At 39.3% G+C, this 27,754-nt stretch overlaps 1 protein-coding gene across 9 annotated transcripts in view; it reads right to left on the bottom strand.

Moving 5' to 3' along the window:
* The window catches only part of PCNX1 (pecanex 1), an 89,865-nt gene extending 64,344 nt beyond the window's left edge, over positions 1–25,521 (bottom strand). For 4 of the 9 annotated variants that reach the window (XR_013182791.1, XM_054635614.2, XM_054635615.2 and 1 more), the window contains exons 1-6: positions 25,162–25,521; positions 17,417–17,625; positions 11,412–11,517; positions 8,713–8,758; positions 7,787–7,876; positions 4,437–6,137 (exon numbers count right to left, since the gene is read on the bottom strand). Coding sequence is in view for 8 of the 9 variants with exons in the window: in XM_054635614.2 (XP_054491589.2) it covers positions 4,437–6,137; positions 7,787–7,876; positions 8,713–8,758; positions 11,412–11,517; positions 17,417–17,625; positions 25,162–25,314 (2,305 nt within the window). In the remaining variant the exon portion in view is untranslated. Of the gene's footprint in view, positions 1–4,436; positions 6,138–7,786; positions 7,877–8,712; positions 8,759–11,411; positions 11,518–15,655; positions 15,713–17,416; positions 17,626–25,161 lie in introns of those variants that run through there. The other 5 variants (XM_054635621.2, XM_054635620.2, XM_054635619.2 and 2 more) reach the window with 2 other exon arrangements.
* Positions 25,522–27,754: the final 2,233 nt, after the last annotated feature.

Raw genomic sequence — 27,754 nt, forward strand, 5'->3', positions numbered from 1 at the left:
CTTACTAAAATTCTGCTTTACTAGGAAGTGGTTAACAATTAATAGATGCAAGATGCATTTCAAGTGTTATTTCATTGGTAAGTTCCAGAACTGCAGGAATTCTACAGTAGCCTCATATATAATTTCTAACGCTGCCTACATCTTTAAGTGCTTAACGGTAGCAATCTGACCTCGACTGAGATGACAAGATATCCAGCATCAGAGGAAATTCTGTAAAACTCACACACAAAAGCTGTGACAGTACAGTAAAATGCTTATGAGAGCCCTTTCTACTGCTGATCTGCTTACCTGGGTCCAGTTACAGCACCGTTCTGCGGAATACACGAATAGAGACAGCCAACATACACACAACCTGATCACAGGAACTTTACACATTTTTCAGTTTCTACCATTTCTAAACTCCAGTTTCTCATGCAGGACTGTTTGGTTCAGTAGTTTGAGCATGAACTGGCAGACGCACAGAAAACAGAAGACTCATCTTCTGTAATTACAGTCATTCTATCTGCAGGAAAATGTAGCAAAAACTAAAGCCATCAGAAGCATGGAACAGCTCTGCAAAACAGGCAAATCAATGACACAGACCATGTGAAACACCAGTATAGAAGGGAAAAGTCATATGTTGCCAGCAGCTGCCATGACCATTGGCTGAGTAACAGAGAACTGCACTTTTTAATTGCAGGCAGACACACTAAGCATATATGTACAAATACAGACTGAAGAGGTGAACAGGTTTCCATGTGTCATATGAAACACAAGACTAATCCAAATTCACAAAGCCTTATTTTGCCTGCCTGTAGAGATGTACTGCAGACCTCAAAAGACAGAAAACAGTATGAGCTGTTACTTCAATATTGCTATGCAATGTACAGAAGGAAAAATGCGTCACACTACATGCAGTTTTATTTACAAAAGGGTATGTATCTTAAGAACTAAAAGTAAGTAAATAAACCTTAAATTGCAGCAAGCTGTAAATCAGAGCAGCAACTTAAAGAGCACATCTTTTACAATTAATATAGAACTGGAAAGAACACTTGACTTTTCAGGCCAGCTCAAGTTTTACAAAACATCACTGTGTTACATACAGCATTATGGTGGTTCTCTAAATGGTTACAAACAACAATCCAGAAAGAGCACACATCTGACAGAAACCAGGCACAAGACAGTGCAAAGAGGGTATTTCCAGAATATCACTATACAGTGGAGCAACTGCAACTAACCCATGACTCATCAATTCACTAGCTACTTTTGGAGTCTGAATAGCTGAACAAGGATAACAACTACCATAAGACGTCTTCCATTTTTTTATTATATATCCACCACACACACATAATTTCAGAATTTCCAGATGCTGTTTCTCTGCATTTTAATGAATTGCAATTTCTATTCAAATGCACATACTATCTCACAGCAAATGAGTCATTCACCACTTCCTGGCATGATAATACAGAAATGAAAGTACTAAGTTGTATCTGCAGAAGTGAAATATGTACAAGTTTGTACAACATCCTGCTTAGTAGAAGATTAGTAAAGACCATATCCATTAAGATACACATTTTAGCAGTTACATGAACAAGAATGTAGTTCTAGTCTCTAAAGATTGAAGGATAAAATGAAGTTATAATTATTGATTTAAATAATATTTGAAAAACAGAAACTGAAAGCTGCTCACTGGAAAAAAAGAGGTGGTATTAGTATCAGTCTTTTAGTTATCCTGTGTGCATCTGTTAATTATTTGTTTCAGAAAGTTACCATAAGCAGTCACAGACATTAAAAAATATTTATATAAAATTATAAAATAATCCTTCAGCAAAAGATTGGACCAGACTACTTCTAAAAATCACACTCAACCAATATCCCCTGATCTTATGAAAATCCAAACCAAGTTGATTCTGTAATTCACTTGCAACAAGTAAATAAAATAATTTCTTAATGTTCTCAAAAAAAATGCTATACATTTATACACATGACATGTATATATATTACACATGTATGTCTTTAAAACCCCCCCAAAAATATTAATACATCTCAGTAGTAAGAAATACTGGCTATAAAGCACTTAGATTCTAAACAGTTAAAACATTTTCTCTCATTAATATTAGTCATGGGTAAGCCTAAAGAAGAAATCCACAATTAAAGATACAGATGTTACAAAACTTGTAATATAAGCTATAAATTGTGGGGAAAACTATCCAACAAACCCACACAAGAGAAAAACCAGTAAGGAAGGACACTATGAAAGAATTAGATTGATCATGAACAAATAAATGCAATGTAATTACTACCTTGCTGGTAGACAAGACTGAGTAAATGTTTAAGCAGTGCTAAAGAAAAATTTGTTCTGCTTTCAAAAAAAAAAAAAGGGGCAGAATGACATTCATTTCTTACAATCATAAAGCAAATACTTCCTTTTCTCTTAGGAAGAACAGTAAGATGGAAGGTAGGAAGAAACAATATACAGCTAGTGTTATTAACCATATCATGTCAGCAGATGCAGAGCACTCAATTCCAGATTGCTTCTTAAAGACAGCCTGCAATCCATTGAGAAGTACAGCTTGGATATTTGCCATTTATTAAAAATACTAACAACTAAAATTTTACATGATGGTCATTTGAAAACTGGAAATGGATCAGGCCAGCAAGCCTTTCAAGCTTAAGCTGCTGTAAGTTTGTACCTTTAAGATTACTTTGAAATTTCATTCAATGAAATGGGGGGAAGACAAACCTTTTCAAAAGAGCAATTAAAGTATTTCACGATATTCAGCATCTGTCTTACATTAATTCTTTCAGCCTACTGACAATTAGTAAGCACGTACAAAGTACAAAGTCTGACATGTTCTAAACTTAAGTTATGTTAATCCTTTGCACGTAAAGGGAGAATCTTAATAGCTTTAAGCAGTAACAACACAAAACAGAATGAAATCAAATTTTGTGCTAAGGAAAGCATAGAGTCAAAATGGTAAATACATAAGAGAGACCTTTTATTAGTCACATTACTCCCAGTAAACATGGAGAGCTCTCACTTTAACAAGGCCTTAGGAAGAATATGTTTTAAGTGTTCAGCTTCTAGGGTTAGTACTAGAAGAGTAACCTTGACTCTTTTATTAAAGCTACTGCAACAATCTGTTCCTAGGAATAACAGAAAAAGTTAAAAAAACCCAAAAAACAAATTTGCATACATCAGTAAAGTGAAGGCATATAAATAGGTCTGAACTAATTGTAAACCAGTCAAAATTCATCAATAATGAATACACAGCTGAACTTCAGTGTGGCATGCTTTCTTTTACTCCCCAGAAATTAATTGTACTGATTTTTATAGCTGTTTTGTTAATACTGGGGGACACACCACAAAAACAACTCCACAAAAAACTCCAAACAAAACCAAAAGAAAACCTCACTATTGGTCATACAACCTATCTCACTGTGGGCTGGAAACCTTTTTAAGATTAATCACTATATATTTTAGGCAGTCTATATAATAGGAACAGTCAAATTAGCCATAGTTTGTTAAAAATACTTGTCTTGATCTAAAATACAATTTTATGAAGGGTTTGTCCACCTAGATGTAAAGATCCAGATTATCTGGTAGGTATTGGCCTTTGAAAATTCCAGAAGTCAGACTGAGTTAATTAGCAACCCTATACTGTCCTGAAAATGTATTTTAAAGACACTTATCTACCTCAAAACAAAAAGTCTTCAAGTCAAGGCAGCAAATATAGTTAACCAAGAAAAGAAACAAACATTATAATAAGCAATAAACAAAAAAATATTAGGAGTTCCAAATTTTGTTTTAAATGCTACTACTAATCTGTATTAATAGCTACTCCAGGTAGCTTATTGTTCACATTAAACCAAACAAAACAATAGTGAGGGAAAATAAGAGGAAACTACATTCCTCTCCAGCATTGGAAGGTTATTGTGTTCACATAATCAAGACCAAAAAAACCCAAAAACTCAAAGTAAACAAGACTGTCTAGCCAGCAAAGGCAAGGCTAAGCAAAAATTAAATCCCTAGGAGAATTCAACTTAGTAACTAGACCATTGTAAGAATCCACAATTAAAGGCAGCATGGTAAGAGCTTGGGATTGGTTTTATTTCTTGACACCACCTCAAGCCATGCCAGAGAGGCTGCAGTCGTTTGTATTACTCAGTATAATGGAGCAGATTTGATTTGATCACAAATAATAGCTTTAAGATACAGCTCTAATTAATGAGGACTGATGGTAACAAACCCCTAACAACTCTACTTATAGATTTTGTAAAACCTGTTTGGGTTCAACACCCATTTCAGTAGATCTTTCACAATATTGCAAAGGAAACGCTTTTTCAGTTTTACTGTGCAAGAGTGGAGAAACAGGGAAGATGCTTAAGTATAGTTTTAATTTAAGTCACTCATTAACAAAATATGACAAGGTACTTCTGGTAGGTCATTTACTTACCTCCACTTGCTGATTCTTGCTCTTCCCCTTCAGGAAATGTAGCCTGGCTTGGTAAGCTATTCCTAGAACGAGTGACTGACTCTAAGTGTGAAGCCCTTCCCAACAGAGATAGCTCATCTAGCACCTCTCCTTCTTTGGCTTCCAAATCAGATTTTGAAGTGGTTAACTGTTTTATGTTACCTGGTGCCATTAAACTATTTGGGTCATTTAAACAAGCTACAGTACCACTGTCCAGGCTTAACACTCTGGCACGATTCTTGGCACTGTTTGTGCTAGAAGTCCGTCGTGTAGATCTTTTTTTGCTAATTCCTTCAGAGCTAACGTGGGTTTTGTGAGCATTTTCAGAGTCTGTGCCCCCACGATCTTTAGAAACGTATTTGGTCTTTAAAGCACTGTATTTTCCCTCAGGAGACTGGCATGAATGGGAGGTGGTGCTGGAAGAGCTATCACTGCTGAACTGGTGAGCTGACTGCATGCTTGATGTCCTGCTCAAGTCACTTTGATCACTGGAGTCCTCATCGTGACAAAACACAGCACTGTGAGGTTTAGTACCAGATACACCTCGGAAGGAAACATATTCCCTGTGCCGACTTGAATCAAAACTACTAGCCCGCTTTTTTCCTGTCCTTCTCCGGCTTGATTTGTGGCTAGAGGCTGTTCGATGTATCAAACTAGAAGATTTTGGTCGGACATCTCCTTCTTTTTGTTTTCCACTAGTTTCTTTAGCAGCTCTTGAATCTACTAACACAGCTAGTTTCTCACTCTGCTCATCTCTTTGTTCAGCAGCCTTCCCAAGCGGCCTGTCAGCTTGTGTAGTCAATTCATTGGCATGTGGGTTCTTATTGGCCTCTTCTGAAGCAGAGGCACCAAGACCTTTCTGGCTGTGCATCTCATCAGATGCATTAGAACCCTTTACCTCTTGAACACCACCCAGAGGACTCACTTCCACAGCAGTCCTTTCGCTACTAGTCCTTTTGTCAGTAGTAGAACTACTGTCATCCTCTGAGTTGACACCACAGTCTTTTTTCTTACCATCCTTTTCCTCTTCTCTAGGAGACTCCTCCTCGTGCTCTGACAATACACTTTCTATATGCGTTGAGCTAGTATGTTCACTTTTATAGCTACTGATGGTACTGTTGGTGTCACGATCAGTCCCGCTGCAGTAGCTTTCTGTTGAACCACTGCTTCTAGTACTCAGGCTTCTCAGACTGTCCATACTTTTGTCTGCTTTCAAGGATTTGCTCTTCCCACTCTTAGTCAATGGTTGAGGGCTGCTACTTTTCAGAATGTCATCTAATTGAAAAACTCCTGAAATGCAAGAGTTCTCACCCAAAGACTCTCGGGATCCAGAAGGGGGTTTGGAAGCTTCTAACTCACTGACAGGATCTAGTCCTCGTTTTTGCTGATAGAGGGGGAAGTCATTTAGTGAAGCATCTGGAAAAGCAACAGCAGAGCTAGAAGTCCTTGGTACACCTCGAGGTCTATGATCCTTCCTATAGGAGTGAGAATGCAGAGTTACCAGCGAAGCTACTTCTGTGTCACATGCACCGTTTTTAGACTGGTCCACAAGCTGGTTGTTCGAGAGGCACACTTTGTCACCGCTGTCCCTTGGCAAATCCTGTCCAGAGGACAATGAAGGTTGGATGGAGACAAATGAGTCGTTCGACACCAGACGAAAAAGCTTCCGATCAGTTGCCAAATCTGTTTGAGTACATATTTAAAAATAGTCATGTAGAATGTTCATGTAAGTCGTATAGCTTCCTTTGAAACTGTTAAGTTTATATCAGACAAAGTAAATGAACTGAAAAATCCAACTGCAAGTACTACAAATTTGTCACATTACCATTTAAAAATATTTTATAACATTTATATATTATAACATTTGGGCAAATCTGACAAGCCTTTTTTTAATAAAAAAAAGAAACCATCACTACCAGCTTATCCCTGGCAACTGATAAGACAAGGTAATTCTGACAAGTTCCCAACTTCCTCTATTGCTTATGTGTCTCAGACTTAATATTTTTACATATTCCAAAGTTTCTTAATTATAAAAGAATACCCTGCCTTTCTTTTTGGTTTCTACATGCATTAAACAAACTTTAAAGTTATTAATGAAAACACAGTAAACTCTATTAACTCTGAAGTCACCAAAAACCCAGCAAGAATCACCTTTCCTACCAGATACCGAGTAAGTTCAGTTAGCAAAGATGCAATCACTGTCACAGATCTTTTTGTACTATAACGAAACTACCTATGAAGTCACTGAGTTTTACTACCTCTACGAAAAAAAAAGGTGCTTTTGTTGTTAAAGCAAATCATGAAGATTTACTGTTAGCTCTTGGTTAAAACAATCATTCCTGTTACTCATCACAAGCAGTCTCCCGTAAAACTGTCCATCTGCAGGCAGTACTAAAAGTCAGGCTACTTTCCCTTTTGCTACTGTCACTAGCATATCTGGAGGCTAAGTTGTCAAATTCCTGTAGAATATATCTGAATGCATGTAACTTAAGAGACTTCACAGTTACATTACTCAGCTGAAAGTTGCAGAACCCTGCTGCCTATTACAACAGCATGGCCATCTGTGATGCTCCATTCCAAACACACTTTTTGCACCGAATCACACAGTAATGATTGAATCATCCATCTAATGGTTCTAATCACCCACTAGTGATTAGACTGGCAAAAATGAAAGGCATTCTCAGAGTTAACTTCCTCCTAATCACCAGAAAATCGGCAAACAAAGATTTCCCTTTGGTTTTATGCTCTGTTTTAGTCTGAGCAGGTCTTTTCTGGACAATGAAGCTAAACAAAAAATTGTTTTGTTTTGTTTCAGAACACAACCAAACAGTTTCCTTACATAGTAGAAAAAAAAATTTAAATTAACCAAGCTCTGATAACTTGCATCTTGGAAGCGGCCTATAGGTCTAAGAACATAGAGCTCTGTATGGGGTTATTTACTTTATAGAAAAGCTCGCCACAATTTCATTTGTCTGTACTCATAAGGAAAGCAAATTAATCTACAATGAAGTCCATTAACCACAGGCCACCTGTAGTCCAAGAGATATTGTCTAAAGAAATCAAGTTAGCTATCTTTCAGCAGTAAGGTGACAGTAAATATTTATTACCTGCTGGAAGATGTCAGAACAAGGAACACACAGTCAAAGAATAAAGTTATAAGCATTCAAATTACGCATCTCAGAAGCTTGAGTAGTTAAGAAAGGAAACAGGGAACTTCAAGATAGACTCCAAGAAAGGGTATCAGTAAACTGCATGAATTTATTTAGCATATTAAGCAAAGGGTCTTTGGTAACAAAACACCATGTTTAAATATGGAGAAGAAGAAATTTTACCTTGTTCTTCACTCCCTTCTTTACACAGGCTAGAACTCTGGCCAAGACTCAAACTGATATCATCAGAGGTCTTGGCAGTGTCAGTATCACCTGCAAGTTTTAAGAAAAAAAGAGTACTAGTGCTCAAAGTATTAACAGATACACCTACATTCTCAACTGTCATGGAAGACTGTTGCTTGTATTTCTTCATCTATAGGTAAGTAACAGTAGTTACAAAATTACAATAACACAAGATTTCTTTTAGATATGAGTATTGTCTACTCTATTATCTTCCACAGAACTCAATGGCAATCAAGATCGGGTTTTTTTCCCTTCAAAGTGCATCTACTGGAATATTTCTTTTTTCAGGGTTGTCCATAAAAAAAGGGTAGACTAAGAAAATACTTCTAATGGTCAGAAAAGCAAGGAGAAAAACAAAATCAAGGTGACAAAAATTTGCATTCAATTTTTTTTTTGCCTTATTATTGGCTGGATAAATTTACAAGAAAATACTCATAATATGCAAAATTATCTTTTCATCTTAGAGGAGTTCACAAGGGCTGGAAATTACTTCAGCTAAATGTCAAACAACAAGAAGTAATCAAGTCATTGATATGCAATACCAGAAGGGTAATTGGTTTCACTGAACTCAAAATAGTAGAGAGAGGTCTACCCTAACCAACCCTTTGGCTCTGCATTTTATAGGCAAATGGAAAAGCTGTCATTACATGGGAAGTAGACTATGGACCCCAGATTATTCTCTCCTTATGCTTTGGTCGTATCATTTGCATGTCCAAAGAAGACTTCCCCCAACTAGTAAATGCTATGTTTCACTCAAAAAAGAAAAATCGTCAAGATAGAAGGCAGACAGTATTTGGAAACAACACAGTAAACAATAGTGATTTGAAGTGCTTCTGCAAGGTAATTTAACTAGCTAAAAATCTCACCTTTGATGGTTGCTGCTGTTCCCAGACGAGATAACCCAGATCCAACCTAGAAACAGGAAATTATGTAAAAAGCTGTACACTTTCAGGAAATAAACAATTGTTATTTCCTATTAGTCCAACTCATGCATTTGCCTATACACCTAGGAGAGGTTTTTAAAGCCACAAAAGCATCCAGCAGCACAGTGCTGTAAAATTCTGACTATGTTTCCACTACAAAGAGATGAAAAGTCATATAATTAAGCATCCAAATACATCACAGCACTATTCAATTCAAAAGCCAGTGTTCATGGAGACTTTACTATGCTAATTTTAAAAAGTTTCTAATCTAGGAATTCTCCTGACATAATGTGGCAACAAAGTACAAGTGCAGTGTGACAGTAATAATTGCTGTTGTAAAACTTAACATTTAATGCCAGGATTCTGGTTGCCTAAAATGCTTAAAGAAAACATAATCTTAGTATAAAACTTATCCATCTTAGTATAAAACTTATCTGTTCACAATAAACACCAAGCTAAATCCAAAAATTGTTCCCATGTGAAAAGATACATATTTTCCCAGTTAATTTCACATTCAATGGCAAACCAGTAGGCATGGTACCTGCTCATACAAAAAATTTCACCATTTAGGTTTGCAATCTACCTTTCTAAATATATCCTATAATCCATTGGAGATTACTTTGCAGAAGTGCTAAAGAGAATTTGGTCTTAAAGTGCATTTGCAGAAATGCTAAAGAGAATTTGGTCTTACCTTCAATAACATTTTCAATACAACCTTTCAACTACAAAGAGCATACAACAATGCAGGTGTCAGATAATTAAATCACTCAGAAATAAAATAGAGGAAGAGCACTCAGGCAAAATCCGAACCTATAATACATAAATATGATGGCCATTTGATTGATAGATGTATACTTACTGGGATGCTGTTTTCCAAAAATGCCTAGTTAAAATTACTCTGGGAAAAAGAGCAAAATTCTACTAGTTATTTTCTGTAAGCACAGCAATTTCAGGTAACCTGAAGATGCGTGCAGATCCTATTCAGCCATAGCACAGAAGAACAATGGCTTTATGTATAATCTGAAAAAACAGCTAAGAGCTTGTTTAATACATTTGCTTCGCAACATTGTCACACACACTTTTAGTAACTCTTTTTGTCATGTTTCAACAGTTTTCCATTCAATAATATGTCACTGAATACAAATGCATCATCACAGGAAAGCTATTTCATACAGAACAACTGAACAGAACTCAGATGCTAACTGTTCATGTTCCCTTTTGATGCTGCACATTCAATCAGAGGACAAGTGAATACTAATTTTCTTAGAACAAATACACTATACTTTCTTTCACAGTAGCTTGAACTTCTTCACATGCTTTAATATTAAAACTGTTATGTTTGGAACATATTTTTTCCCAAGACCAGTCAAGTAACTAGTCTGGGCATCATGTTTCGATCTTCCTACATGGACTATCACTTCCTATTCCTTTGCACCAGCAAATGCCTTCTCCCTTGAAGGAAAATCTCTTGAGAGTATCTATGCTGCATAACTGAGCTTGATTCAGATAAAACACCAGCATTAGTATACCACTGCACTTGGTTATCTACTGCTTGCTCAGAGAGCTAATTAGAAGAACATGATATTGTAATACCATGCCAAGGACTTCCATGTCATTTGAAGACAGGTTCTGTGTCTTTACCAGGATGCTGCATTGTTCATTATCAACATAACTGTACAGCCTGACCACTTCATCTACTTGTCCTCATGAAGGGTTGATAAAAACTAGCCACAACCAGCTAAATGTCACAAGCCAAACAGAAGGAACAGCACATCCAACACTATGGAATTTGAACACATAGACCTGGTAGACGTAATACGGAAACAGAGTAACTTCCCCAGTGAAATTCAAGGCAACTAGAGCATAATGAAGTTACATTAAAATGTAATAAAGCCACGTTCTTCAGCACTTCCATCTGGCAGGACTCCCTATTTATTGCTTTCTTCCCAATCCTGCTGAACAATCAAGGAAGTGAAGATTTTGCAGAGGACATGCAAAAATTAAACAGTTTTAGTCTTTCCATTTCTAGCAGTTTATCTTTCTTTATGCTTCAGCAAACTAACTTTTTTGACCCCCAAATCTGACCTATCAGGAATAATAATCTGCAGAAAGCCATTCACAACTGCAAGAGATAATCAGCAGTGGAAATATTCTAAGATAATTTAACATAAGCTTCCTCAAATACGGCATTTAAATTTACAGATTAAACTTTAAATAGTAGAAGAAACAAAAGTAAGGGAGGAAGACAAAGTTAGAACATCAGCATGAAGATACAGCTTGAGCTACCCAAAGGGACAAGGGAATCCCACTACCTTCTTAGTACTTAGCTCACCATACTCTGAGCCATTTTGATTTCTTAAATCAGAAGAAAGCTAACTGAGGAAAAGGGAATAGTTACTGATGGGACAGTAGGTTCCCTTTCAAAATCCAGCTATTCCTAATTTAAGTACAAGATGGGTTGAGAGCTACGCTGCTGGGAGAATGCAATGCCTTCCTAATAATGCAGTTACATACAAAAAAGAAAATTATTTTTAATCTAATATAAATTACCCAAAACCCCCACAAAATAACAGGAAGAGGTTATCTACGGACTGCAAAGCCAACAATACTAAAGCAACAACTGTAGTAGCTTTAATTCTTACCTGGTTGTTTGGATCTATCCCAGCATAAGAATTGCGTGAACTACAGCCAACAGGGGGAGTTGCTTCTCGTATGAACTCTGACATCTCAATCCCTCCACCAGGGTCACTGAAACATTAAAAAAAAAAATCAACACATTATCCCCACCAGTTAAACAAAATTTTGTCTATGTTGAGCGCATATTCAAAACAGATTTTCCTTTCTCAAAAATCATGGGCTCAAATATATCCCAATATCTTGGATGAACACTGGCTGTTTGACACAGGAAGCTCAGTCTGAGCCAGAGCACTCTATACACTCTCACAGAAACTGCTCCCCCAAGCCCACTGTCACCAGCCAACACAAACTGTGAAGACTTAGGCCCTATAAGGCATTCCAAAGTGCTGACATTTTAAGTTCTCCCGGTCTTTATGTGCACATGTTACTTTTGGATCAGCTGTTCAAACATAACACCCAGAAATTCACCTCTAGAAGAAAATACTACATAGAACTCAGAGCATGGAAAGGCCTCTTGGTCCTTTCCTTAGACTGAATCTGGGAGCAAAAGCAAGGATGGCTAATGAAGAAAGCCATATATGAAAGCTTTTAAACATGCAGAGATATACAGGGCCATAGTATTTCTTCCAGGGATGCAAACCACATCTTTCTACTCAAAAATAACTTCCCTTCAGATACTTTACAGCTCCTACCAAGCAATATTTTGAGGTACAACACATATATCATTGCATCCTAGTGATCTCACCCTTTCAGAATTAATAACTATTGGTTTGAAAGTATTTCCTAGAGCAACACCATCAAATTGTAATTCCACAGAATTCAGCTTGCCAAAGGCAAATATTTTATGAAAAAAAAAAAAAGCAAGTTGGATTCATCCATTATGACAATGGGGTCTGAAGTCAGTTGAGGACTAAAACACAAGGATCCAACCCAGCACTGATTGTTAATTGCAAAGAGGAAGCAGTTGAGGTACTCTTTTTCCTATCCCACTAAAGTTCTCTTCAAGCACCTTGATCCAGGAGTATCTGCAGGGTAATTTGACACTGATCCTCTCTGCTTCTTCCCAGGTATGAACAACAGCTTCTCAACAATCAAATTCCAGCATTTTGCTTAAAGTACTCATGCACAATGCTCGTCCGTCAGACCAAATACACTAAAGACAAAGGCCCTCTGAAGAAGGGAACACAAATGGACAGAAGCACTGCAAGGCTTACTGAACAGACAACTAGTCTTATAGGAAAGTCTTACACAATAGGAACAACACTTAATAGGGTGGCCTGTGCAGGGCCAGGAATTGGAATCGATGATCCTGATGGGGTCTCTTTCATCTCAGCATATTCTGTGATTCCAATAGTTTCTGAAATACATGGACATCAATCAAGGATATTGTAAACAAACTGTCTGCGCACTAAAGGACCTGACACATGATTCATCCTGCAGCACAACATGTTAAGCTGTTGTCATCTTGGAGAGGTGTACAGGCACAACTTCGGGAATCACTCTAAATAATATAAGAAGCACACGATTCTTCCTACATCAGAGATGACAAAAAAAAGGACAGTTTGAAGTTAAGAATATCTATATTCCTTCAGTAAAAATAAGTTAACTTAAAAGACAACCAGCCGTTAGCTAGCAGAAGAACTATGGTCCAACTCCAGCAAATTAAAAAAAGAAGTGAGAAGCCACCATTTTGTTACAGCTGAACAATGAGACAGGCATACTCTTGGAGATGGCTGTTTACAGAGCCCTCTCTGACCTAGTATTATCAATTATGCTAAGGCAGGTAAGGAAAATGAATTTTAAAAGAATCAGCACCAGCTTCAGCCAAAGCATTCCTTCTGTAAGCATTTTAAGAATACATAAGGACATAACATGAATTTAAAGACTAAACTGAAAAATTCTCACAATGCTTAAGTTCAGCATACATTACAACGTCAACTGAAGATACAATAAAGAATGACTTTCACAGAAAGATGAAATTCCTTTCCTGTTTGAATAATTCATTGAGAAACATTGCATGTGATTAAAGTACATCTTATGAAGTAGAAAAATAAGTCATTGCAAATAAGCTTCCATGCATAGAACCAGGTCGTTAGCCAAAGAAGGCAGCAATTTTGTCTAAAACTGAACCACCAGATATCAGCATAAGCAACAACAAAATCCATCACCGCCACTCTACTCACAGCTCCTATATTCTGTGATAGCACACACAAATGAATGAACAAAAGCTAGTAAAAAACATCAACAAATCAAGTCTGCAGGAAGAAGCAGGAAACAGATTTCTAGGATTGACCACTGTATGCCTAAATACCCAGACTTTTGCAACATCCAGAGTTCTTTAGGAGCTACTTGACACTAGTGCTGTGGCCAGGACTTCCTGATATGAAATTCTACCATCTGTTTCTTACAGTTTGCTGTCTTCATTCTTAGGCAAGTGTTACACATTACAGTTTGCAAACAAAATAACTGCAGTGAAGTTACAACACAAATCAAGAAGACTGAAAAAATTACAGCCAGCAAGAGAGACTGCTGTGAAAGAGGCACTCAAAGATGACATAAAGCAAATTAAAACTACTGTTTCTAATTATCAGTAACTCTGAAGGAAAATTACTATCTGCAGGTATATCTCATCAGCATGTCAGAGACTAACCAAATGCATGAAAAGGCCATAAGTCTACATGAACTCAGGTTTAAAATCTGACTTAGGTGATTGACTACAGAAATCTGACATTCAGACCAGAACTTCAAGGGGTAATCAGAAATAAGTTTCTTTGATTTCTGGACAAAGCAGAGGAAGAGTTTTATTATCTTTTGAAAATCATCATCTGTCCTTAATGTCCAATAAAAGAGTAGGGTAACTAGTCAGGAGGCTGCTGTCAAAATACATAAGAACCACGGCATGTACTGCAAATGCTAGATCACAACAGATTCAAGTATTAAGAGAAATTTTCTTCCAAGCCTGAGTCACTAATGATAGTCAAAATTAAAAACTAACTCCAAACTCAAGAACATGTCTCCCAGCCACAGAAAACTGCAAGGAGAATAAATAGCAAAGGCAACAGTCTTTGAGAGAGATGACCTTTTTCAAATTTTATTTGCTCAAATTTAAGTAGACCGTAAATATTTCAAAGATGCAACATTTTCCAGCTACTAGCTTTACTTGGTAGAAGTAGACGTGAAATTTATGTAGCATCATTATTACAGGTGCTGGTGGAGATTAGGAACACCAGTGTCACCAGATGAACACTTTATGACACTTTGAACCATAACAGCCACTGACAAGAAGCTATATTCATATATCCAAAAAAAGATTGACTTAAGTGCTTTAAATTATTTATGTGGGTCCACTGATACCCAACAAAGATCATGCTTACACTGCTTCTATATTCCTATGAGACCAAGAGCCTCTATCCCCCCCCACTTGCTTTCATGAAACCTCACACAAACATTACCATACTAACACCTGAAGTACGAAAACAGCAACTCACGTTCCTTTCTCTAAATTAAGACTTTCTTTCAAAAACATTAACTAGAGAATTTCAGCTTTAGAAAGAGGAGAGAAAAAAAATAAACAAGGCATTTCTAAAGGAATGGTAAGTTGTTCTTTGCTTAAACATACCAAAGTTTCATGGAAAGAAACCCCCATCCACAAACCACAACTAACTGAAGATAAATGAGCAGTTCAAGCAAGCCCACAAACGACAGCATATAATTTGTTAGATACCTGAAAGCACCACTTGGATGATAAACATCTTCAGAAAAAAAGAACAGCAGTTCTTAGAAGCTAAACAAAATCCTGAACACAACCACTGCTTAATCCTGCAAAGAAATATACTACGATTTCTATCTAAAGTGGTCTCCATGACTGTATATGTGGCAGGGTAACAACTCGAGGATGGCTTTGCAAACTATACTATATGCATATCTATTCAGTATCACATGCTGTAGCCTAAGCTATCAAAACTAATATTCTGATTATGCAAATATTTTAGATAGTATCTCTGCTCAGATCTCCCCTATATCCACCTTGGATTAGGGGAGCAGAGTTTAAAAATCAGAAAATCCTACACACACATTCTCTTCCCCGACCAGTTTGGGTTTTTATTAGTGTTCCAATTTTAACTTGCTAAGGAGGTTACAGCTCAATATCAAACACTCATTCTACATCCCATCTACTGGTTTGAATGCTACCCCAGAGTTCTTGTCAGCTTCCAGGCAAAGATTAGTGTATACTGTACATCCCACTTACCAAAAAGTAACTCCGTAATTTCTGCATTGACCTTGTTCCCAGTTCTAGTTAAGAGACCTGAAAGTGGGAACAAGGATCATATAAAAGTTAATGAAACTTTAGTTGGCAAGCAGGACACACAGCATTAAACTAACCTCTACTTCTGAGCTCACAATGCTTATAATGTAGTATCTCGTCCCATGTCAAGTGCTCCCTAGACAAAACAGAACTGAAACAACCAGAAGTAATTCACAACACTAGCAGAAATTCCCTTACCAACTCTGGGCCCGTTTTGGAAGCAAAAGCTACATAGCAAAAACACCAAACAAAAAGAAAAACCCCACCAAAAACAACTCAGACAAAATGCCTAAAGGTCACATCTAAAACATGCATCACCAAGGTTGCATGAGAAAGAACAGACCACTAGTTTACTTCCATGAATTTTATTAAGCAGAGTAAGCATTAAGATACAATTAGGGAAGCAGCCTGCCAAAATACCTCAGTACAGTGTTGGTAAGGTATAGGGTGATCTAAACAGAGTCACAATTAATATCAGCAGCTTCAGTTGCCAAACACATCATGGAAAACAGGTCAGGTTTATAAATGATTGATACGAGAAGTTACTGTATATCAGCTTTAGAGGAATCTAAGACATCGTTTTTGCCAACAATACCTGAGCTGAGAGAAGACACGCAAGAACCTACGACCACGAGGAGCTACCCCATATATAGACGGGAATGTCCTTTTACTTCTAGGCTTATCATTTTAAAGAGCAGCAGTTGAACACTTCATCTCTTTAAAAGCATCACAATAAATACACTCAAGAGGCTTCTTTCAACCACGTTTCCTTAGTAAGACACACAATCTTTTAAGAGTCAGGACATACAAATCACCTCTCTTTCAAAACTACTCATGGCTACTAGTACCGGAAACTCAGAGACAAGAGAAAGGCCATCTCTAAAAGCTAACAATTCAAGGTTGATTTATTTCATGCAGTTTAACTTTTAAGATGGTCTCAAATTATCTAAGGCAGGCAGAGGCTTTGATATTAGAGCTCATAACATCCACAGTCTGATCAAACTGGTCAAGCCAGCCTTGTTGATGAGTCATCTTTTACTCTTCTTTCTCCAAATAGTCTGGTCAGAGGAGGAAAACCTCTGGCATTGTTTTACGATGGCTACAAAGGAGATCTCTGGAAAGGAATCACCTCCTATTGACAGTACTTGAGAATCATTATCGTCATTACTGAGCACAACATTTCCAGAATTTCCAAATTCACAGGACAGTATTCTCCTTGAAAAGACTGACTGGAGTCAAGCATTATATCCAACTCCTGGTTTTGCAACACTAAAATTGCAACCCAATCAGACACTCCTCCTGGTGAGGAAAGAATTAGCATGTAGTATGTGGTCTTTGACAGCTAGATTTTTAATACTACATCTACTACTGAAATTAGATTACTTGTACTAATTATGTTCATTAAACATTTAGTGACCTAATCGGCTCACATTTCCCATGCTATTGTTTCCAGCATGTTCAATACTGCTCTTGAACTCCTTTGGGGGAGGAACTAGGAAATTATTGTGAATGCATTATTTCAAACCTAACACATAAATAAGTCTACTTTTCAAAACCAGACTTAAAACCATCTTTCAGAACCACAGAGCTCTGTATCTACATTCCCTAGTGTTTAATGTCAATCACAATTCCAGTTACACAGCTGATGAAGACAGGACCAGTTAGTCATTTGAAGCAGGATGCAAAATTCAGCAGACAACTTACCTGGGCCCATTGCTGTCTTTCCTCTTCACTGAAACACTGCTTTGTTCTGTTTTTGCACCTCTGTCCATATGCTCACTGGCATTCCTCTCCACAATTTCTCCCTCATCCAATGCCCTGTGCAAACGGTAATTCACCATCTTCAAAACGATAAAGAGAGCTGCTATCACTGGGCAGTAGACAGCTACTATCATCATGGAAGAAGGAAGAGCCTTTCAAAAAAAGAACAAGAAAAAGTTAATGAACACAAGGTCAGATATCCATAAGAACACTCCCTAGATTTTAACTGTTTGTTTTATGGAGAAAATATGATAATTCTGAAAGTTACACCACCTACAGCCAGTCTTGTCTAGCAACACAGAAGAAAGAAACCGTTGCACTAGCAAAGATACTAAATCACCACAGCATTGTACTAAATAAACTAGCTTGAGAACCAAGCTCAACTCTCACTCTCTCCTTCTATGCTTTTGCAATGCAAGACCTAGACTAGGAAATTTAGAGCTAGCATGTGTGAGATATATATTTTTAATTGCTATGAGTAGAAAAAAAGGGGAAGATTTTAAGCACATAAAAAACCAACAAAGCACGGGGTGAGATCTTATTTCAGGGCTAGTACACAGCATCAAGTCCATTTCAGAAAAACTTGATGCACGTTTGACAGCATGACTGGACAGGAGAAAACCTGCATAGATACCAAACATTGGTGTTTTGACTTCACTTGTCAGCTTCCAACAGCTACTGCTGCATTACAAGACACTGATCAGTCACAAAAGCCAAACTGTTTCCTACTTGCATACATAAAGAGGTTGCCCACATGTGTGACTCACACACTGCACAGCAGAACCCAACCTGCAAGACCACGGGCAGCAAAGATTTGTGCTAGATCATTGTATGCCCATGGAAAGGTAGTCAACACACGTTCTGAAAAAAATTTTTCATCTGTATGAAAGGCGGTCAGAAACCACATTAAAAAAACCCCTCAGTCCTGAACGCAACATTTGAAATTCTGCTCTAAGCTAAGAGTGGAATGCATGCAGCTCTTGCAGAGGTAAGTAAGGCTTTCACAAATCAATCACTTCAGCAATAGGTATTGACAAAGTCCAGCCTGACAGCTATTGAGGAGAAGTGTTCCAAGTACTGGTTAAACTTCAGATTTCACTTCAATGCATTCATCCTTCTAAAACACACTTTATTTGTGTTTTTAAATTTTGCCATTTCCCTAGGCAGTGATTAAACAAAATGAGATATTTAGTCTCAGTATTTATTCAAAATTTGACCATTTCCTTTACAAAAGCAACAAAAGTTTAGGTTGTGAAGTATTTCACTGCACCACTATCCTTTACCCTGCTCACAGTGTAGTTTGAGATATACCTCCAAAATATAAAAATACACACGGACATATGACAATCAGAATTAAACATCAGATATCCAGCTTGAACATTAATGTACTAAATGAGTAGAACAAATGAGCTGTCTTTTTAGACCTCATGGCTGAAGGACAATTCCAGCTAATTTTCCTATCTCCCTAGAGAGACCATGGGAAGGGAAGAGTCATCATTGATAAAAAAGCCCCAGGAACATCTTGCAGAGTCAAAACAATGCTCAGAGTAGAAGACAGCAATGCCTCTCTAACCAGTGCATAGAAACATTTTGAGCCGTCTAAAATTGACTGGCTGATAACACAGTGTAACATCATGCAATGTAACAATCTCCTACCTAAAACTATTGCCCTGAATCCTAGAAGGATTTTAAGCATAACTTAACCACAGTAGTCAGCCAAACAATTTTAAAGGACTCAACCTGGTCATATGTGCTGAATAGAGAGGCCTACTTTTCCTTTTCTCTACTCATTTCCCCTTCTGACTCTTCAAGACGCCCCTGGAACTTTGATCACCATGATGACTCCTTGTAACTTAGGAAGATATTCCTCCAAAACAAGTCAAGTCTGACAACCATCATTAACACCTACCTTTTCCTCCAAAACAAGTTAAGTCAACACTGAATATAACATTTGAAGTAAGCCAGGCCAACTAAGCTGAAGTTTGCTAAGTTTTATTTTGTATGCTGAGCTGAACATCACCATGATGAACAGAGATTCACTCACCGAGCACCAGCTAAGGAGGAGAAAGAGGAAACCAAGCTATTTAAAACCAGCATCAATAAGCAAACAGGATCCACAATGGTATGGCAACCCTACAACCCCTGAAGCCATGCTAGAATGGTTTCCTCAAGAAATGAGGTGCCTCCACTTCCAAAAACTTCAGAGTCGGTTTCCTGCCAGCCTGTTAACTTTGGGAAAATGCATGAACTTCCTGTACCTGCTAGGCAGTCTGCTACCCCATCACACACAGCTTCAACTTTCCTCTCCTCTATAATACCCAGTGCTCAGGAGGCATTACCAGAAGAGCCAGACTAATGCTAGATAACAAAAGCTAGAGTTACTCCATAAAAGATGTGCCTCTACTTTTCTGTCTAGAGAGCTCATCAATTTCTCGCCTCTACTCCGTCAGCAGTGAGGTCACAGTATATTCAGGTTATCTTGCAAAATCTACACTTCCAGTTTTTCAAAGGAAAGCTTTAAGAACAAGTACCGAAAAAAGGCAAAACACCTCATGTAACTTACAGCAAACCTCACAGGGAATTCAAACTTTTTCCTCATACCCTGTTTTCACAGGATTGCAGAAAAAAATTTAAAAAGCTAAGGTAACTGATTACCTTTTCTTTCTCATATTTGTAGTAGGTTTTCATCTCAGAATAGGGTATATATTCTGGGAATAGAAGGCATTTTAGCTAGCTTAGTCTGCCATATGAAAACACTTGACATCAAGTATCATGCTGTGGTGCAGCACTGCCACCCATGGCACCAGCAACTTGTCTGCAGCACAGCCTCAAGAGGAAATTTACTGCAGCCTAAGCTAAACCACTTGCAACTTCTGTTTTTCTAAGCCAAACTTCGAAGCATTCAACATAAATTTGGGGTCTTCTCTCCACAAGACAAAGCAAGTTAAAGTGAGACTTCCATTTCCAACTGTGCTCAGCACTTTACCACATTTGAGGAGAGACATGTTTGTCACCAGCATCCCATGTGATACCACCTTCAGGACTGGAATACAAATCTGAGTCATAGAAATTTCTCACTAGATTACATCTTAAAATCAAAATAATTTCAAATACTAAAGCATTTTACTTGAGCCCAGCACACTAAAACCTTCAGGCCAGAGTTGTTACTAGACACCAGTTGGCCACAAGGCTACAGCTGCAACAGTATTTCAGAGAACACCCATTTTTACTGCACATTTCTACTCACTTGCATTAGCACCAAAAGAACACATACTCCACAGCAGTCATCACAACAGAAGCTCTTGTACAATATAAAGAGCTAAACAGAACTATATAAAAACTGTGTGCTTTTAATTATGTTCTGTTGAAAACTTCAGTTATCTAATTACTGAACAAACCCAACTATTAGATAAGTTCCTACCCAAAATTATTTATCTGAATCTTAAAGGGAAGCTAAGTAGTTCTCTCAAATATGGGGGGCAGAGAGAAGGACACTGATTTTCTACCACCTTTCCGACAAGTTACTTTCCAAATTTAGATCTTTCAAGTGAATTTAACAAAAGCAAGATATTCATATGGACAAAAGTAAGATACAGGAAGGCATAGTTAAGGAGGACTATGTCTTCTGAAACCTCCTGGCTCTTAAATTAGCTCACTCGTATCACAACACACCTTTTCTAAAAGAGTAGGTAAAAAAAGGTTTAAGCACTCCTAGATTCCAATGTTCAAAATAGAAAAGAAACCTCCCACCATCACTTCCAGCACTAAAATATTTCCATTCAAACTACAGAAGGTCACTGTATCTCAAATGAATGTTTCCAGCACATATGTGCCAGGAACCAGAGGAAATTTCATTGATTACAGACTGTACAACATCCTTACGAAGAAACTAACACTATATGGGTCCTACCTAATCTGATTACCTGGCTTTAGCTAGGCCCCACAGATGTAACAAAAATTCCAGATTATCTTCAAAAAATAAATGCATTACTATGAGTGTTTTTAACAGATAAGTCTTCAAAATAGAACCAGATTACAGATCCCTACATAAAGGTGTTATCACATAAACATTAAGAAGTAAGTCATCTAGTAAAAAGAGTTAAAAGTACAAGTATTTTGAACCCAGTATTTTATAGAAACAGTTTTACTGGAAAAGACGATGAATCAGGAAACAACAGACATAGTTTAGTCCTTAATTCTTTTTTATGGACAGAGCCCTTAAGAACTGCCATTATCCGGAAGAAAGTTCAGTCACAAGTTATCTAGTTTTTGACCAAAACCTCAAAGAATACCACTGAAACTTGAGTAGCAAGAGACTGCAAGTGTCTTAGAACAATATGGCATATCAGGAATTGCTATCATAAATTGAATTTCAATTATTTAACATCTTAGTTTAAGAAACAGGACATATTTCAACAACTTCAGTGGAAAAAACTTCCACGTGAAGCTACATTTATATGACCTACTTCTATAACTATGTACACAAGTCAGGAAATTAAGTGAACTGTTGACTAAACGAGCTCGACTTTGACAGACAAGTTCTGTAGGTACATGCGAGCCCATCACCCCAAGCAAGGTACAGTCCTGGCTCCTCTTCAGTCACTGGCAAAATTCCACAAGTGCCAGAGCCAAGACTTCACCCCCTCATGCACACGTGGTGGGGCTGAAACAGCATTCCGACTAGGGGAAGTGCTTTGGCAGCCTCCTCTCTTTCCCCTCCCCCCTGCAACACTGATGCATCACATTGGCCTCTGTATTCAGGGTATTTTTTTCAACTCTACCACTAGATTTTACAAAGTGATTGGACAGCTTCCCCATATAGAAAGCACATTTTCTTCTCCCAATTTCAGCTTTGCATTAGAGTAAAAGCAGGGATCAGCTCTTACAATAGAAAGGCACATCAACAAGCACAGTTGAGTCTGTTACTGAATACAAGTACACAAACAGGATAGACTTAACTAGTCCAGAAAGCAGAATTTTTGTATGTGTACTGCCAAGCCACAAACGCAAGAACACAGATTCAAGCTGCTTCCCTAAAGCAGGCATAGCTTACTCTAGACCCCAGGTCCTTCATTATTGACATATTTATTTTGCCACACTTCCAACAACCACAGTTTAACTGTACACACAAGAAAAAGTATCCAGATTGGCAAAAAAGGTACATTTAGGTATACACTGTACAGTGTACAACACTCACTTGCACACGCTTAAGCTCAGAAGGCAGATGAGGGACTAAGGAAAAAAGGTTGGTAATTGAATTCTAATGTTAGTTTTTCTAAGTTGATTTGTACCACACATTAAATCCATCAACCCTAACAGTACAGGCATACACATACAAAGGAACACACAGATTTATGGCATTACTTTCTGACCACAATCATTACCAGATTCCATTCTGAAAATACCAGAGCAACAAAACAAATGCACAGAAAAAAAAAAGAGTAATGTTGGATGCACTAAACCAAGTCTTAGAGCAGTAAGTGCACCTAAATTCCCATATCCTAGTGCATTTTATTCCTGCTGGAGGTTAAATAACATTTGGGGGGGAAGAGTGATTAGCCTACTGTTAAATGCATTGAAAGGCAGCTACAAGCAAAATTCTTAGAGGATACTTTTGTATTTTGTCTTTGTTGCTACAAACAACTTGGAAATAACTACAGTTATTGCTGATCCAATGCATAAAAGCAATGCTATGATCTTGTAATTCTTTACATGGGGAAGTTTTATAAGTAATACAAAACCTATCAGCAGTCTTTCTATAGACCTTGATTTTTTAAACACACAGGGTTGTCTGCCAGCAACAAGTCACTTGAAGCTAGTTTAGAAACTCCCTCCTACACACCAGTGAGCCATGCTCAGAATTCAGATTACAATTACCTAAGACTTTTTAAGCAAGTTCTGCTTATTTATGTATGGCCTACAGCAATGCAACACTTATTGCTTTTTATTCTGAAAAAGAGCTTACGAGATGCTAAAGGGCTAAGATGACCAACACAGTTCTGCCTGTTTAGTTTATGTCTAGACAACACTTAAACTGTAGAGGGTGGAAAGAGGGAAAACGGCCAAATATGATTCAATCTCCTTTAACTTGTGACTAATCTCCCTACTTATTCTCAGGGAAGTTGGCACTTGTTGCATCTTTAACTTGTCCAGAGCTATGAAGCAAGAGAATTTCTCTGACCTCAACAAAACCCAAAGCAGCTTGCTGCTGTCTTTTCCCTTTATACAGGAAAACTTATTTAAGCAACACTGAAGTGTACCCCATTCTATGGGTAACTGAAGCCTACCTACTGCTTTAAGAGCAGCAGGAGACTCAAATGCTGGCCCAGATTTCACATTTGTCAATTTATTAAAAAAATTGTAAAGCTATATTTGAAACCAAAAGGTGTCTCCTCTTCCCATATTGTGCAGAACTTTCAATAGATACAGATTCATAGTTCTCATACAAAGTATCTGCTTAGTTAAAAGTTTTATCTAGCTGTTCTCATGCAACTTCAATTTTAAATGCAATTTGTCTCAGCCTTTAGTTTCCCTGCCAGCAGCCCAGAAGTTTTCAAACAAAAAGCATTAGAGCTGCTTTTTCAAGACACTGTAAAGTGAATTAAAAACCATAAAGTTGTAACCTTCTTCTCCACACTAGCTAGTCCTTAGTATGAAGTGTCTCATACTGCAACCTTACAAATTGCTTTTAAACAAAGCAAATGCCTGACCTCAGAGCTCTCAATTTCTGCAACTGCACTTGCATATGATTTTATCTCCAACATTTCATTCACTAACTACATTTTCACAAGACAGCATCTACTTTAGGTTGTCACAGCATCTGGCAATCTTGCAAACGATGTTCTACCTCATATGCACAAAACTGGTCAAATACACATATGAACACACTCTTCTATTGAAAAACCCAAAGTAAACTATTAGCATTTCATAAGTTAAACACAGTTTACACAGGGAAAAAACTACTACCCAACAGGAAACCACCCCCTTTTCTTGTATCTGATCACACCTCTCCTCTATGTGCTTTTAAGTCCAAATGTCAAGAAAGTTTCTAGGTTTAAAGGTTAGTATTTTAACAGCTTTGACTGAAGTGTCAGTTACAAAGATATATAGGACAGGAATTCTCACAAACCAAGTACACTGAAATCTGGACACAAACAAAAAAGCCAGACGAACTTCTTGTCGATAACACACAATACAGATACACTGCCAGCCAACACACCACACTACAGCCAACTAAAACTTTTAGGTTATGGAACCACATCTCCCCACCAGACTCAAAAGTCAGAAACTGATATTGCTGCCCGTCAGAAACACTGGCTAAATCTGACAGTTCGTGTAGAAGCTGCTTTTTACTGACCTACCAGGAGATCAGCAGCGGAAGCTGCCAGAGGTATTTCCAATTTTTAAGGAAAGTAAACAGAAAGACGAAGGCAAAGTGCCAGCGCCTATAGCCCCGCCGCGCCCCGATAGCGCCCACCCACAGATTCCCAGGAAGAGGTAGATGCTCCCGAAACGCCGCAGTCCCGATGGCGGGGTCGGGCCCGCTCCCAGCGCAGGGGCCCGGGGCCGTTCCCGGGGCCGCGCCGCGGGCAGGGGGCGCGCGCGCGGCGGCCCCTCCCGGCCCTCCCCCCCACTCCGGGCCCCGCCAGGGCCGGCCGAGCCCCGGCACAGGCCGGGGCTGCGCTCACCATGTACAGGGTGAAGGGGAAGCCGAGCAGGAAGAGCCACAGGTACAGATGCAGCGCGTTGACCCCCGCGCCCTGGTGCGGGTCCTGGTACCAGCCGCCGCTCAGCGCCGCCCACACGCCCTGGCGCAGGATCTGCAGCACCTGGGAGCCCATGGCGGCCCCGCTCCGCCGCGCCGCCCCGCTCTATCCGCCCTGCGAGCCCGGGCAGAGCCGCGCACCGCCCGCGCTCCGCGACAGCCGCAACCGCCGCCGCCGCCGCCCCAGCAACGCCGCCGCCATCTTATGTCCGGGCCCGGGCCGCCCGCCCGCCCCCGCGCCGCCGACGGACCGGCGGCCCTTGCGGCAGGGGACGCGCGCCGCCGCCGCCGGGGGGGCAGCGCTGCGCCTGCGCGCGGCCTGCCCGCAGCCCCGCCCCCGCTGCCCGGCGCGGCCCGCGCAGCGCCCCCTGGCGGCCCGGCGCATAGGCCCCGCCCCCGGCGGCCCGCGGGGTCCCGCCTTGTGCGGGTGCTGTGGGACGTGGGGACACGGCCCTCGGAAAGGGCTTCTTCAATTGGGTTAGAAAACACTCCCGAGATCATCGAGTCCAAGCTATGACCAAACACCACCGTATCAACTACACCATGGCACTATCAGATCCTGTCCTTCCTTGAAGGCCTCCAGGCATGGTGACTCCTACCACCATTCTGGGCACCCCATTCCAATGTCTAATCGCCCTTTCTGTGAAGAAACTCTTCCTGATGCCCAACCTGTACCTAAATGCTGCAGGCATTGGTGCAGAAGCACTTCAGGTATGCTATGACACTGCCCCTGACTCAGGCACGCCATCTCTGGGTTCACCTCTAAGGCACCTGGTCCAAGGTCCTTTCCCCTTCAAAGCTCCTTTCTTCCCTTCTCCTGGGGCCTGACTCCTAGCAAAGTGCTGCATCCTCTCCTTGCAGCAGAGCAGGAAGAAATTTGTCCAGCATACACTTTTAAGGCTCCAAACCTACAGCAAGATAACCTCACCATTTCTTGAGCTGCCCCCACCCCCAACTTACTCTCAGTACATAATGCCACCAAACCCCTGGCATGTCTGTCCCCATCCTACAACAGGATTTGTTGTAGGTTGCAACACCTGAAAAAACAGAACCACTAGGTTTTACAGAGAGAAAACAACACAGCCAGCTATGGGTGCACCCCAAATCTCTCATGGATTTAAATTTTGACATCCATATCCACCTATTTTTATCGGTCATCAGTTCTCATCAAGTGCTGGCTTTTCAAGCTTTCCCCTGAGACATGCACATCCCAAAAGACACATGTTAATTAGAAAGGGACAGATTAGGGAAGGAGTTCAGACAGTGCTCTCAAGAAGGGACAAGAAGAGTCCTCTTCCTACAAGTGCTATGGGCTCCAAAGATGATGAAGGGACTGGACCATCTCTCAAGAAAATGCTAAGGGAACTGGGCCTGTTCAGCCTCCAGAAGAGATGATTGAGAGGGGACTTTGTCATTGTCCGTAAGTACTGAAGGGAGAGTGTCAGAGAAAAGAGCCAGGCTCCTCTCTGAAGTGTCAAGAAATAGGACAAGAAGAAACAGGCAGCAATGCACAGGAAGTTCCAGTGGAACATGAGGAAGAACTTCTTGACTGTACAGGTCATCACACACTGGAACATGTTGTCCAGAGAGGTTGCAGAGTCTCCCTGATAGGTGATATTCAAGATATGTCTGGATGCAATCCTCTGCCACATGCTCTAGGAGGTCCCTGATCGAGCAGAGAGGTTGGACCAGATGACCCACTATGAGGGTCTCTTCCAGCCTGACCCATTCTGTGACTCTGAGTCTCTACTGCAGAAAAATCGCAGGAGTGAAATAACCTGAGCACTCAGCCATGACTCATGATGATCATGCATTTGGGCTGGTATTTTCAAGAGGCTGCATTAATTCCTCAGTCTCCACTGTCTCCCTGACAGTTAGTGAGCCAATGGCAGCATTTGGCTATTCTTGGAAAACCAGAAGACAGAAGTTACTGACTCGAAGCAAATGTATTTCATCTATTTTTTGTTTCCCCAGTGAGAAAGTAGGGAGAAGGGATGGACACAAAGCCTCAAACACAATGGCTTTCTCCCCAATATGAAATAATAAACCTTTTAGGATAGTGCATTTTCAAATACAAAACTGGGAGTAGTATGTTACAAAAGAGCATTTTTTCACTCTGTCAAACAGGATTGAGATATTAAAGGAAATAAAGATGGGGGAAGGGAAAAACCAACAGTGAAAAACTACAGAGGATTACCATGGATGAAGAGGGAGGATTCCCTTTATCCTTTTGCATTAAAGCCAAGCATGACAAGCCTCACAAGTTATAGTACGCTCAGAAAAAAATAAAACTGTTTCAACTGCAATATTTGCAAAAATACCATTTAAAAGCTAAAATTATAAATACAGTTGTTAAAAGATGTACTTGTTAGACTGTGTTATCCATACATATACTTTGATACTGTGATGATCAGGATTATGAAGTGTTAGTTCTTTCAGCAGCTGTTGTATCAATGTTACATAAAAGCTGTTCACCTTCACAAAGGGAGGCAAGAGGGATAACATTCATTAATAAC

This window comes from Agelaius phoeniceus, chromosome 6, assembly GCF_051311805.1.
Source record: "Agelaius phoeniceus isolate bAgePho1 chromosome 6, bAgePho1.hap1, whole genome shotgun sequence".
Taxonomy (NCBI): Eukaryota; Metazoa; Chordata; class Aves; order Passeriformes; family Icteridae; genus Agelaius; species Agelaius phoeniceus.